This window comes from Numenius arquata, chromosome 3 (genome assembly GCF_964106895.1).
Source record: "Numenius arquata chromosome 3, bNumArq3.hap1.1, whole genome shotgun sequence".
Taxonomy (NCBI): domain Eukaryota; kingdom Metazoa; phylum Chordata; class Aves; order Charadriiformes; family Scolopacidae; genus Numenius; species Numenius arquata.
In genome coordinates, this window is record NC_133578.1 from 58,541,256 (window position 1) to 58,557,247 (window position 15,992).

The following is a 15,992-nucleotide window of genomic DNA, read 5'->3' on the forward strand; positions in this document are numbered from 1 at the left end:
GATTTTGTAAAGGTGAATGAGGACATTAGAATGGAAAATACAGTCTTTGAAGAAGTACATGCGCTACTAGAACAACCCAAAGAAATGCAATACTTTAATTCCCCTGTGCTAAATGAACAGGGAATGCAGTGCACCTGGCAATATACCACATACTACGAAGATAAGAGGAAGTCAGCAAAAATAAGGAAAACAAATACGCACCTTAAACTGATAAAATAATTCAAAAGGCAAAAAGTAGTACTCTCTTTGCAATAAACCCAGTATGAAGTTGTACTCTCTGTTATGACAGTGATACTCTTGTCACTTCAATCACAACAGTGATTTTACTGATAGGAATCATGTGGAGATGGCTCTTTAAATTCCTGTGATGTAATACAATTTTACAGTAATAACAAATACACGGTGTTTTGTAAAGGAGCTGATGCTTGTCCATCTCTTCACGGTTTAAAATCTGAATATATACACTACTTTTCAAATAGATGGAAACATCGTGCAGAAAATAAACAAACTTTCTTGTAATAGTAAAGAAGCAACCAACAATGGAGATCAAAGGCTATGGTTTAGCCTGAAACTCATTATTTAGCTTGACACTTGTATCATTCACAGTTGGTAGCTGGACTGTTTATTTGAAGTCAAATACTGATTTAGTTTCCTGGTCAGCCCTGCCTGCCTTACACACACAGCTAAATATGCTAACCAAATGAAATCAAAAGAAAGACACATAACACGGGTCACTCATCACCGCTGTTGGTGCTAATAAACAGAGTGTGTGTGTTTCTTGGAGCCCTGTGTTTAAATGTTTTGTGTGGTGATGCATTAGAAAAGAAAGAGGATGGGAAAAGTTCTTTGCAATTAACGGCTTTTAGAAGACCACTCTGGGAACGTACCTGGGTTTCAACATCTGTCAGTTTTCTCGTCTGCTCTGCTGTCTGGCTGAGGAGGCTGGTCCCTATCTCGAGCATGGTGGCAGTGTGGTTCTGCACAGCATTCTGCTGCAGCTGCACCATCTCTGATTTCATGTTTTCCACGATGTAGTTCTCAAGCTGTAAAAGAAAAAAGGTTGTAGCTGTGTTATTTTTACCTGTTTAAGCACTATAATGACATAAGGGTGCATAGCTGGCATTCTTGCCAAAAGGGGAAATTTCAACTTTTTCAGAGGGAGCCCGAGTCTTGGTTGACCCTCTGACTGTTGGGGCAGGGACTTTACTCTCTGCATAGCCCCTCCCTGTCACAGAGTCCCAGTGTTTTTCCCAGTATCACGGCCTGCTTGAGTTGGAGCAGGTCCTGCCTGCCTTCATCTGTGTCGAGCTTGCACTGAGCATTTGTGGTAAAGATGTCATGGCAGCTCCAGAATAAACCCCTAAAAGAATAAAGCACAGCACAGGGAAATGCTGCGTCCTACTTGTACATTGTAACTTAATGTGAGTCCTTCCTGGAAGAGATCCTACCTATATCCTTGCCAACGCACCCCCCCCCCCGGATTGTACCTATCTTACAGTCATTCAGCAATATGATTTTTTACTGTGTTAGATCCCCACAAAGGGTTTCACAAACTCAGCAGTGAATGCAACTTAATTTAGCTGGGACCAAAGAATGGTAAGGGAATGGAGACACTGTCATGGCAGTGAAAGAAGGAGCTTGTTGACCAAAAAACATAGAAAGCTGTTTTGCTCCTTTGCTTCTGTTGTTTCGATGCTGTTTGGCTTGCATTTGCAGTCTGTTAAACGGAATCTGAATAGGGACCTTCTGAGTAAACTGGGCACCCCAGAGTGCGGGGCACTTTTTGTTTCAGTTTGTTTTAGTTAACACAGGCAGGGTCATTCCCTTCTAGCTACCTAGGTCCTCACCCTGCCACAACACACCATAAACCCAGGACTAGTCTACAATATAATGAGATTGTTTCTTACTTATACAGGAATTGTTCTGGCATCTTGCTTGATGTGCTCCATAAAGTATTAACAGAAAGAAAGGTGGCCCAGAATATTGTTTTCAATGCCTTCCACTGAAATCAGCTGGAGTCCAGCCAATTTACACTCAGTTTCATTTTGTGGCTGATCATGTTTTTTATGGTTAGCTGATTCCAGACTTAAGCAGCCAGTGTTTTTACCTAATAATTTTAATCACATCGGACCTGCTTCTGCAGCAGTAAGCATGTTTCATTGTGAAAGGTAAACTCTACAACTAAATAGTAAGAACCAGGTGGAGTTGATTTAAAGACTGAAGAAAAGAGGAGTCAGATATACAGTGTGATTTAATAAGAAGGGCTGTTTTCATCTTATCTATAAGCATACCTGTGCTTAGGGGTAACTACTGTTAGATGTTCTGATGAGCCACATCAGCTAGCTCACAAAAGATTTATTACAAATTTGATCATTTATGTGCACCTCCTACTAGTTTTAAAAACGTTTTTACAGAGAAAGAACACTGCTACAATGTACAATATTTTCTGCATAAGACAGTTGTTGTTTGGTTTTTTGCTTACTCAGGTTTGGAGCACTTAATACACATGGTGATCAAAACCAAAGTTTATGTCCTACAGTTTCAGACAATAAAAAAAGTGTGCTTGAATTGCCAGGTAACAGCTCTGGGCTGGAAACCTGCAGAGTGTTTTAAATGGTGGGGAAAATTTATTGTTGAATACTCTGGTAAGTATTAAAATGAGATTTAACAGCCAAGGAAAGCTGTGTATTGCAAAACAATGTCTGCAGTGGATGTCACCGTTTTCCACTCCCAGTGTAAGTTTACTCTGTTTTAGTTTATTACTGTCTCATAACTGAGATAAGTATTACAGATACTAAGCTAGTTCAAGGGAGGTTTTACAGATCCATCACATTTCCCCACCATGCTTGTATGTTCAGAAGTGTGGTTGCCTATATGTCTCTTTCACATCAGATAATGTGTTTTTAGCCACCATTTGCTTCTTGTTGTTTTCTAACCAGTAATTTTTTTTCACCCAAACTATACTTTGGTTGAAAATAATCCCTATGAAAGTGTCCCACAAACTGGATGGTTGTGCTTCTCCATATTCTGATCCAAATACTGGAACACCTGAACAAGAAGTTAAAATTTCTCCCACAGCTTTGCCTCCTAATGAAACACAGGACCCTCAAGTACAGTTGTAGAGCCCATGACGAGGTACCAACACGTACATTTCCTCACATCCAATGTCTTTTGTTTCCAGATAGTACCATTCCATGTCTGTGGTACACCTGTACAGTGCTTGATTTGTTAGTCTGCAGCTGTCTGAAACTGCCTTGCTGTACATGGGCCATGCAGTGCATGTGTGTAATGATGTCTGGGAAAAGCCCCACAAAAATATGGCGGCTACACTTCGTACACATCAGAAATCAGAAGTAAGATATTTTCACACATCAATAAAAAAAAACACAGGTAGGGGTATAAATATAAAAAGACAAAAAGACATTTGCACTTCTAACTAATTTTTTTGCCTGATATTTTACACGTTATATAAAGGATTGCATTTCAAAGATCTAACTGCATCTGCGTGGAGCTACAGCAGGTTTTGACCAGCAAGAACACAGGCATAGACTGAGGCATATTGGATAAGTCATACTTTTAATTATTGTAGTCCAACACACTTCCCATGGTATTCAGTCTTGGGCAATTGTCCTTGGTTACTCACCCTTAAAACAACCTCTGGTTGAATCTGAGACTGACTCATTATAACAACAAAGCTGATTTTCCTGTTTCAGAATTACTCATTAAATGCCTTTGTAAATATTTGGTGTTCGGTACACAGCCACTACAGTTTCTGTGAGCACATCTCAGGAGTATCAGGAGCCATTCATTCAGGCAGAGGAAAGTAGAACAAGAACTGAAATAATGTAGAGGTTCTGTGTTCTGTTATAATAATTCCCCTTCCTTCCTTCACCCGCTTGTTTCATTCTGCTCAGTAGATTTATTGGTTGCAATACTGGCCCTGCTAAAATCAATGGCAAAATTCCCGTTGACTTCAATAGGCCAAGATTTCACCTATTATTTTTATTGCAGGAAACCAACATTTATCAGGTTCATTATGGCCAAGCACTGTGCTTTATCTGAAGCCATCCTTTCTTTGGAGGCTTTGTAGTAAGTGTACTGAACCTTAGACTGAGCTTGCTTTGTAGTTAGTTAAGAGGAATAGCCTCTATTTAACAGGTGATAAAAGGATCCTTGCAGGGTGGCCTCACAGAAAATGTGACTCTCAGAAACCTATTCACAGAAGTAAATTCTGTGAGTTTAGGGTTTTAAGTCATTTTTTAGGACCCCTTCATCCTATAATTAAGTTAAATTCAATTTGCCAGGAGTCTCTGCATTAAACAGTAAATATATAATGCATGATGAAATACTCTTTTCAGGTGAATCTACTATTTACATTTGGATTTTCAAACCCTTATATTACTGTTTCTTCTTATTTCATTTACTTTTTTGTTGCAAAAGTGAATCAGACATCTTTTCTGCATTCTTTTCCCCTCATCCCACCCCTCCCACTGTATGACTTTCTATAGTGCATTGATGTCCCTGTTACTAATTCAGCTGCATCTGCTTTCGGTAAGATTCATTACGTTGCACAGCATTTTTCACTAATGCAGAATTACCAGTGGGATGTATAACAACATTATAACATTCTCAGAAATATAACTGTCAGAAGGTTCAGTGTTATTGTTTAACAAACATTCCAGAGGATTATGCATTAAAAGTATCTAGCTTTTTCTGGACAATGTTTATTGAATAATCTTTATAGAAACCACCCAAACACTAATAGAACTATTAAAACGGAAACTGTAACTTGGGGCCTAAGTAAATCATAATGGTTTGTGGCAGATGACTTATAAATAAAGTAAGAGCTTTTTCTTTTGCTTTGATCAAGAAATATTAGCCCCATATAATGATATGGTAAGGACTGTTATGATATCCAGATGACATTAGGTTTTCATATACTGTCTTAGAACAGGAATGCAAGTTAAAGTAATAATAGACTGCTCTCCCTGCCCTACAATTAACCATGTATTGCACATCATTTGGAATAACAGAAAGACAATGCCTCAGTGATACTTTGTAGGAGCTGTTTTATTTTGTCTTGTCTTGCTTTGCATTCCCGAAGATGTACTAGTAAAACTATACCACAATAACTAATGAAAGTTCAGTTCTTCTTTCTTTGTTTTTCTGTCTGAGGCAGGTCATACCTCCTCACATTGACAAATTGCCTTGGGGAGTCAGATATAAAAGTGACAGTTGATGTAATTGGTATTTTATAAATAGACAAACAACCCTAGTGGGAATAAGCTGGAAGAAGTTGAAAGAGAATACCATGGAATTTCTTTGACTTTTGCAGAAGCTGAAGGGGTTAAGAAGGAGTTTATAACCAAGAAAAGTGATTTTATTTCTGTATTGAAAGGGCCAATGTTACATTTATTTTTTAAAAATAGCATCTTCTGTGAACTATTTGTCAATGTGAAAAGATTGATAAAACAACAAATTTGCAAAGGTACTGCCTTCTCATATTTCAGATCCAAGGAGTAGAGACCAACCAGCATACATCATTCTACTATTTCTTACCATATGTGATCAGTGGGAATCAGCAAAAATGAAGATGGATGGCACATAAAGGCAATGAATAATGCTCAAATGTTAACATGCTAATTTGCACCTGTTTTGGAACAACCTTACCTGGGCTTTAAGCATGTCAAGAAATGTGCACATCAGCCAGAAAATAATCATAGATATACCATCGAATAGACAATGAAGATGACTGACTACTTTTCCAAATCTGTCCTCAATTATCCTTAGTATGATTGCAATCCGGATTGCACCAAAGGAGACAAAAGTGATCCATTTGAGGAAGAAACTTCCTCAGATCTTGGGTAACTGATTACCTACATCAAGATGATACAGGATGCATACTGATAATTTCAATGAATTTATGAAATCAACCTAGCTGAGCTAAAGTGAAAGCTTTAAATGACTGGTTCACAAACTGGACTCACAAAAAGGCCTGTTGGGATAAGTAGTATATGAAGCTTTCACAAAGAAATCATTGGTTATGAAATATATGTAAATATTTCTGGGTTTCAGTTCTAAAAGGAACCAGAAAAGTAATCCAGCAACTCAATTAAGTAGTGAAACAAACATTTTTGAGAAAAGCTGGCTACAGAAACTCTGTTTTATCTTTTTCTTTTTTTTCTTTTTTAATGCAATATCCCCAGATTTCTAGCCTTAAGGCAGCAAGAAAATATGTGTTAGCTTTTCAGTTGCACCTCAATAATAGTAATTATTTGCATAATACTTATACAATTTGTTATTCTGTAATTGTTTCTGCAGTTTCAGGTTTCTCTAATTTTGCAACATTTCAATTTCTTACGTACATATTTTTTATATCTTTTAATATTTTTATATCTTAACCTTAAATCACGATACTGTGGTTTTCCAAATTCTATTCTTGACAGAGAAACAAACAATCTCTTGCAAAGTGTGTATATCCTTATAAACTACCTCATGCTGAAATTAATATGTGCGTTTCTTAACTGAAACATTTGGTTGTTTTTTCCAGACCAAATGTTCCAAACACATCAAAGATACTTTTCCTTAAATTCTTGAATCTCTGAATGCATGAATCTTTGGCATCTCATATGTTTACTATCTGGCTATAAAGCATAATTAATAAACACAATTAAATTGCCATCAGGAATAATTGGTGGTTGATTATGATGTTTAATTTATAGCCTGCATTATGTATATATATATATAAAAACTGTTTATATATATATATATAAACATACATCCTCAGATGTATATTACAGATACAAATAACCAGATACAAATAACACACTACAAATACAGATACAAATAACCACTATTTTTTTCTTTAGCATGTGACCAATGAAACCGCAGCAGCCAAACACTGTTTGATTCAGCCCCAGCTGACCAATACTGCAATTTCTAATCCAAGTGGCTTCCAAGATACTGATACTTGTCCTCATCGTGGTTGAGCTTGGGTTTATAGCAACCTTCTGTTAAATAGAAGTTTTATATGAATGTAGAAGAATCATTTAGCTAGTTAAAAATAAAATAAAATTAAAAAAATAAAGTTTTCCTCCTCAGATAAACAAAAAGATGACCAGACAGCTTTTTGTCAGAAGAAATCAGGGATAACAGATGTAAGAGAGAATTCCAAAAACATGTTAAGTAATGTTTCTGCTGCATTCAGCATCACTGAAATGTCTGCAGGAGTTTTGTCTCCAGTTCTGAATACTGCAATTCTAGGAAGATGTATGTTATTTTGGGAGATTGTACAGAAGACAAGGAATGGTCATAAATCTAGAAAATTGAAGGACTAAAGAAAGTTTAGTTTAATAAGAAGGCAAACAAGAAAATAACTGACTAGAAGGACATAAAGCTGCAAAGAGAAAGAGAACGATCTTTTTCACATCCATGAAGCTGCAGTAAGTGAAGTGTAACTTTTACATGTTAGGAAAAAGTACAGGTAATAAAATACTGATAGAGATTCTGTGGGAAAACAGTGAAAACTCTGTCACTGAGTGTCTTAAAAGAATACTTTAGGTAAAGATCAGGCAAATTACATGGTATTTTATGATTCTTTCTAGTTCTGTTATTTCATTGTTCTCAGGTTTTTTATTACTTTACTTCAGACCTAAGCTCATAGACTCAATATTTGAAGTCAAATTCTATAGTAAAATCTCTGTTCGACTGAGAAGAGGTTGGAAAACTCATCTCCTAATGAAGATTTAAGAATTAAGTCAATAAAAAAGAGGAATCACATTAATTAAAAACACAACAAATTTAAAAAAAAATCAGAAAAATGAGGAAGGTCATTGAGGGTGTTTCTGCATGTATCAATATACCTCAGTAGGGACACAGCCTGAAGAACCATCTGAGAAACTATTGTGTGAACCAGCTCTGCAGCTATAACATGGCAGCTCTGTATCGTACTCAAGTTACTTCTATTAGGCTGCTTTAAAAACCACGGTTTCTGAAAATTAACCAATTTGTGGATACTTGAGCTTGAGTAGTGGCTTGGCATCTCTGTACCATGTTACGTTATGCAGTAAAGTACATAAAATGTAATAGGCAATAATAGATAATGATGGTGGAAGAATACTCTGTATGGCATCCCATTGGAATCTTGGGAAACTGGAAGCAAAAGTATTTTTATTAAGCACTGTACTTTAATATGAATAGAAATAGTCCTTGCTACACCAGTCAAGACAAGATATGGGGAACAAAGAGTTCTTTGTTCCAAGATATCAGAAGACTTCTCCACTTAGGTTTACCCAATAACATAATATTCAATATATGGGTGGTTTATGGGAGGAAGAAGGTTGAGTTTTGGTTCCTCATGAAGTATCTAGCATATCAAAGACAGTGTATTGACTTAGGCCAAGTATTAATTGTACCAGCCTGATAATTCAGTCTGAGTTTTCTACTAAGGTATCTTCAAGAAATCTTTCCAATTTATTTTCAAAGTTTTATATCACTCTAAAAACTTGCCAGCTTCTAGAATAAACCCCAGAAATTTGCATAAAGGAAATTTGTCATTACAAATGTAATCAATTGCAGTTATTTAAAAGCATATAAAACACTTTAAGAGTCAACTTCAATTATTTTTCTATGAATATTAGATCTCTCTCAGTTTTTTAACCTTAAGGCTTAATAAAGTCAATAAGCAGCATAACTGAGAATCATATCAAATGTGATTAAATGGTCCCATAAGGAAGCTACTTGTAACAAGTAAATCAGAACAATATGTTCTTATTTTCTACTGATTAGTAATATTTCTGGTTCAAAGAATTATCCAGTTTAATGTTAACCTTTGCAAATTTTAGTACAGTGTCAACCATATTTTCCTTTCTTGATCTAACTTTCCAAAGCACTTAATTCTATAAACTAAATCATTTGTGATTACACAGTTGACTGCACACGTGAACCATCCCTAATATACAATGAAGGGGAAGGCATAATTGTAGAAAAGGCAACATCTGCAATCTTACCATAAAAAAAATAACATCTGGGGGGATATTTTAAAAAATATTTTTCTATTAAAGTGTGGAACCAATTAATTTTCTTTGGCAAAGATACTTTTTGTAGGAGTACTTTTCAGAATGACTAATTTTGGAACAATTTCTGTGTAGAAGAATATTTAGACACCTTGTGGCTCATTCCTGAAGATGAACATACAACATAATCAAAATTATTTCCACTGAAATATCTCCTCACTACATTACATACAGTTCTTGAAAACTGTAATATTAAACTGCATAAATAGTTCTGGTTGCTATGTTGCATTGCCAGCTTATAGCTAAACTTCCAGTGAATCTGAGCAGCTGTAGTATAGCTTGGAATCTATATGTAATTTTTTTATTTGTGTTATAGGAGGTAGTATAATAATTTAACATTGTATTTACTTAATCTGTTTTTATTTCTAATTGTTTTCTTGCGCTCATCACTATGACATATGAGCATATTGTTGGTAATCAGTGTATGAGAACACTTTTCCAAGAAAGTTTGTGAAATTAAAACTCAACTGCGTTACATTCCAGTCTTTGCACAAGTTTCCTCTTTCTGTGGTGCCATATATAAATTTCACGGAAGGGGAGTCTCCTTATTCACTGCCATGAGCTCTGCCTTCAGCTCTTAGGTCCTCCCTGATGAAGAAATCACAGATCTTTTTATTACCATTTGTCTATCTCTGTAGGTTGTAACTTCTTCGGAGATAATAATTCTGCCTTTCACCAGCACCTGATATAAAGTCTCAAAGTCAGCTGAAGACCCAGGACGTTATATTATGATGATGACTGCCAATAATCTACAGTTGTAATTTGGGATCTTTTTTGAAAGCATAAATGGGAAGTTTAGATGCACTGCCACCACTGAAAGTACAACAATTTTAGTACATAGTGAGCTACAGGAGTGCAAGGCGATCCTCTGGGCCATCAAACACCTTCCCCACTGTTCCAGGCAAGTACTTCTTTTTACCTTTTAGCCGGAGAGATTCACAAAACAACCACTCCTTGCATCCCACCAGTCTCAAAACAGTCAGTGGAACCCATGATCTGTGCACTATGTATTCACATCCTCCATGTGTGTGCTTCTATTATAAATAACCTGGTTCTGAGGAAAACTGAAAGTGATTTCATATCATTTGCTAGGTGACAGGGAATAATTCAAGCTTCCTAAAGCTTCAGAGTTACCAGAAATGTAAATCTTACTGTGTACTCCGTGTTTGTGATGCCTATGAAGTTTCATAGGCACCTGGTAAGGACTGAATCATGGAAGGGTTTTGCCTTGTCCAAACCAGATGAAGTGCAGGTCCAGTGGTCTTTGTGGTCATGATTAGTGTTTATGCAGCTAACTTTACCTCAGAACACAAGGAAAACTGGAACCAGAACATATCTGCAGTCATGGCATGGTTCATGGTCTGCTTGAGGGCAGAGTACACTGCTGCCAACTTCTGTCTCTCGGTGAAGCCTTGGACAAGCTAGAACACCTGAGCAGCCAAGGTGTTTGTAAGCAAATGAGATCCCTCACCTCAGCATGTCTTATCTAGTGAAAAATGTTTAAAAGAGTACTACCTACAGTACACAGAATGAGAATATTTTAATCAAGAGCCCTGATTTTTCTCCTTTCCCTTGCCTAATGATGGCAAATATTATTTTATGTTACTTTATGTCTTGTGGCTTCAACACCGTGATTCCAGTTTATATTGAAGACTGATGTTCTTGTCCATTGGTACCTAACATAGCAAAGAGCAAAGCCTCTATGTGCTGTAAAATCCATTCACCCCCTGCCCCAAACCCAGGGAAATAGAGACCTGAAATCTGCTGAACTACTTCAGTCTATCAGCAATTAATATCTAGACAAGGGTTTATATATTCTCACACACAGTATTTATGTGCATAGATTTACAAGAGTGGATACATAATAACTCCCTTAAATTATGGGTTATAAATGTAGGTAGACAGAAATATTCATTTGTGTCCTATAAAGTTTGGCTATATTTATGGTTCTTAACTTTTATTACAATAATCTGGGCACAAGTGGTTTAATGATAGATGTTCTGAATACATGACATTGTTTACCTTAGTTTTACTACAGACATTAAAAAATGATATCGATACATCTTCTGCTGGAATCACTATAATTTTAAGGCACAAATAAATGAAATTTCCAGAAATATCTGTAGCAGTAAACTAAGAACTTCAGTTTCCCACAGCACTATAAAAAAGTTAACTACTAGTACAAACTCTAGCACCTTTTCTTTCCATTCCTGAAATTCTATATATACCCATTAATCTCTAAGTGGCTCCAGACATACCTATAATTCTCAGCATTATAATGAATGTGTAACTCTGCATCGTGGGGAGATGATCCTGCCAAAATATGTGCAGCCCCAGAAAATTTGGTTTCTTTGTGTGCTGAAGGAACTGACTGCTTAAAGACATGGCAAACAGTGAGTTAAAATACCTAAATAAAAATGTTGCCAAATACTTCCTTCCAATAATTACTAAAATGAGAAGCATGCATAAAAATTTCAGATAGAAACTATCACATATTCAGTATACATGTACATATATTTACATATGCACATATATGTACATATATATAAATTAAAGGTAAGTTCATTCCGATGAACAGATTATAAAATCCCTGTTTTAGAAGCAGCAATGTAAAGATCTGAAGTTTATGAAACCATACAATGAAATATCAGGTACTCGAATTGACTTGCAGAAAAGTCTATGAAACTTAATAAGATAAAAGCGTCTTGGTTTATCTGAAATGGCATAGTTAAAGATATATATCCTTTTATGGCTTTAATACTTGTATAGCAAGATAAGACTTTTTTTTAAATAGGAAATATGAAAGCAGCCAAAATATATAAAGACAATTCTGGTCCCTCTTTTCTTTGAATTCCTCTGAGGATTTTGAAAGGGAACAATTGCAGGTTTCCTTTAGGTAAATGTGTGCTAATACATTCTCCTTCATCCCCAGTTCTTGGAGTAAGATTCAGGATACGATTATGGGGATCGATTCCTTGCCCTGAGTTTACTTCTTAAATGCTACAGCCTCTGAGTGAGAAATGTAAAACTGCAGGTTTCTCTAGAGAGCTCATGTACTGGGAATAGGTATTATCATTTCCATTAGCTGCTGAAGGAATAACCGTACTGGAGTTGCAATGATGCGGAGTAGAATCAGGTTGTTCTGTACTTAACACTGAGCACAAACTCAGTAGGAATGACAAGAAAATTGGGTTGAAAATCTCTTCTTTTACTCTAATTCTGTAGAATAAAAACCAGTCCAAATGTTTAAGGAAAATCTGAAAATTTAAGGCTTTTGGAGGTATTCCTTCACTTAAGTCACTGTAAAGAGGAGATAAATGAAAACGAGTGATGGAAGAGTCTCCCCCCTAAAGCCTTGCCTTAGGAGCAGCATTCTTCCCCTGTTTTTTTTACAGGACCTGGCAAGAGCATTCCCTCCTACTTCAGTTTATCATATCACAGCTCTTCCTGGAAGTCAATGTTATTGCGAGGCATTCCTTTATAAGTCATGAAATCATGAGCTAAAGTGGGGAAGCTTTCAGCCTTCAATTTCATATCTGCTAACTCACTGTCAGTAGTTTCTGTTTCTCTGGCTGATGCTTGGTTCCTATTGCTGTTGTTAACAAAGACAGGACAAATAAATTCATAGATGAACAACTGATTATGTATGTGCATAAGCACACATGCAGAACAACAGATGCAGCAAATGGTAGACCGAGAGGCATATGTTAGAAATGGGTTCCTAGACAAAAAGATAGGCAGTTTGAATGCAGGAATTTGAAAATACATCTTGTTTTACAAGGGAAAACAGAAGCCACCAGACATGCATTCGTAAATGTTATGCTTAATAACCAAGTTAAAAACAATTAGACATGAATGGTTTAAGATTCATGCATGCTCAATACAGGTTCAAAGAACTATATTAAAAGTGAAGTGGAATGGTTCTAATTACCTTTTAATAGTAAGAAACTGTTTGGATCTGTCCTTTGGACAATATAAATATGAATATCTTCCCAGTGATCAGTGAACTAAGCTCCCAGGCCTACTGGCACCCATGGCTGCTCCCGCATTCCCAGCGAGGCAGCTGGGTGGCTGTCAGGCTCACTCTCTCACTGATTAAGTTGCTACTTTTGCTTGCAAGTTTCCACACAGTGTCCCTGTGCCCAAAGTGATAACGATCACAGTCATTTCCGATTTGTAATCCAGGAACATGTACTGGCCCTTGCCCTGAACGAGCTTCACAGTTCACAAATACAAAGTGACAGTCCTTTTGGCATGATTAATGTAGTGAAAACACAGAGCAATGAGTCAAAGATGAGACACACCGGTTATTTCAAGTTCATCCTTCACTCAGATCTTGCATGAGTTCTTAGCATTTACCATTGGTTTTGCTTTCTTGATCTTCCTTCTCAATACTTTTAATTTTACAATAAATCCCAAGTAGGTCATGTATAACAATAAGACTAATGTTTTCTTGCCAACTAAAACCGCATTCAGACGGGTGGTTTTGTAATAACTCAGAAGCATTTACAGTGTAATCAAAAATACATTGAATAAACCAACATATCAGAATAAGAGGACTATTAAATAAAAGTAAAATATCACAGGCCTTTAAAGTATGCTGTAACTCTTCAGAATCAGAGATGACCAGGGCTCGAAATCAAATACAGATATTCCTAAACTTTCAAGTATTCAGATTCAGGATTTTAGTTCAATCTCATTTTCATAACAATAGCCATGTGGTACTGTTCTTCTCCCTCAGGGGTAACGAAACATATCTGTTGTACTGACTTTGTAGTTGCTGTATATAAATGCAGACTTTCAGGTCATTAGTTTAACCACATGTGCAGAACATATAGGAATTAGGATAGCATTTCTCATGACTGCAGCTATTGAATTGAAAGAAGAATTGACATAATAATGCTCAATATCTATCACACTTTGTACCATAATAGCAGAGAACAAAGTGTTCATGAAACTTAGGAAAGTTTGGCAGCTCTTTCGCTGAGATGTAGGTCGCAATCACGTTAATAGTTATACATTCTGCCCATTAGCTGGCAATAACATTCATGCCCTGTAGACAGAACATTATAGCAGAGCAATTCCTTCAGTGCTGAAAACAGATGAAAAGTCTTGTCAGGCACTAAAAGAATGCTGTGACTGTGGCTCTAATCATACTCATATCTTTTGCTCCCAGAGGAGCCAAGGAAACTGTATCAGTTACAGCATCCCCGCCCCCACCTGCAAACCCCTGTGCCCAGAGCACAGAAAACCTAAACAAAAGCCATGCAAAAGTCAGGAATAAATGTTCTGGGATAGGTGTCCTCTTTCTCAGGACACACGTTTTCCATCCCTGGTTATTGATGCTGATGGAAACAGTGTTAACTCTATGGTATGCCTGATGGTCTGATCAGGTTGGGCACTAGTACTCTAGACCAGAGTACTAGAGCCAACAGAGCCATATAGGAGACCTGTGGGGTAACAGGCCAGGAAACCCCTCATTCCCCACTGCATCCCTGCAATCCATCTGGATTCAGTTATTTCCATTCAGGTAATGGTGTGGTTTCATTTCCATGAGGTCAAATAATGTGGGGTTAGGACACATACGGATTTATCTGTGGAAAAAAAAAACCCAGTATGGTCCTCTACTGGGATGACACCAGAAGGTTAGATAAAGTCTGGAATCCTGACATATTAAAGTCAATGGACATTTTGCAGTTAACCTCAATTTGGCCAGGATTTCACCCCTGAGGCTTCACTTTTCTTTTTGACCTACAGCTCCAGAACAGGTAAAAATATCTTCCTAAAGCCAACAGGATTGCTATTATTTTATTATTAATCAGCTGTCTGCAATTCTAATCTACTCTGAAACCAACTATTGGGGTTTATCATCTTACTGTAAAACTGTTAACATGCTACCCAAGATTATTTTCTTGTGAAAAGTATGCTGTTAACATTAGAGCAAGAGTGCACATAGGAATTATTAACCATTATTACATTTGGACTAAACTGCTAGCTTCTAGACATGAAAAGAAAGCTAATACACAAGTGCTTCTGTTCCACTTGAAATAAATTATCATGCTACCACAAATTCCCAGCAGGAAAAGGGAAGGGGAGACGTAAATTTCTGTATGATGTGCAGAATGTTTAATGGATTTCTGTATGATAACAGTGGAAGTAGCGGCACTGTTCATTTTGTCAGTGTGATGACAAAGAAGCAGGAAAGCAGGACTTCATTCCTTTCTTTGCAAGTGGACTGCAGGGCCATCACAAAGGTGTTTTCTTTAAAAGGAAGAATACAGGAAGGATTATGTAAAATGAGCAAAAACTGCAGAGTTCCAGTTGTGAACTGAACTTCCTGAAAGGTCGGGGTGTTGGGGGTTTGTTTGAAGCTTATCTTTTTGTCTCTCTGCAGTTCCAGTAGCAGATCTTTCACAGCTGGGCAGCTGTGCTCTGCTTTCACGGCACCCCAAAGGAAGGGACATTCCAAGCAGACCTGCAGTCCACTGCTACCACACGAGAGAAGGTCATGGCATGAAAGCGTCATCTTCATCATCATCCACAAACCTGTGGCATGTGGGAGTAGAGGCTCAGCTGGAACACTGCAATAGCTTGACGGATCTGAATGACTTTTCCAGGTAGGACTTCTACTTGCCAAAGAAAGCTAGATAACAAATCTCAAACATACTACAGAACTCTGCTCTAGTTGAAGGTTCCTTATCCAAACTGACAGCTGAGTCTTTAGCAAATGTGATTCTCCTCTCCTTCCCACTCCTGTAAACATCTGCACTAGTCTCAGTTACTGCAAGGTTCCTGTTTATCTGGGATGGTAGCACAGCTTTTCAGTGACGTGCAGGCGAACCAGCCTGCTTTCATGAGTGAAAACAGATTTTTGCAAGAAGTAGAAAGAAATTCCTCTAGCTGTACTACCAAAATTTC

General features: G+C 37.1%; 1 protein-coding gene across 1 annotated transcript in view; it reads right to left on the bottom strand.

The window, feature by feature from the left end:
• Window positions 1–15,992, bottom strand: part of ANGPT1 (angiopoietin 1) — a 160,999-nt gene that overhangs the window by 86,089 nt on the left and 58,918 nt on the right. The window contains exon 2 of the mRNA XM_074145043.1: window positions 888–1,043. Coding sequence (XP_074001144.1) covers window positions 888–1,043 — 156 coding nt within the window. The remainder of the gene's footprint in view (window positions 1–887; window positions 1,044–15,992) is intronic.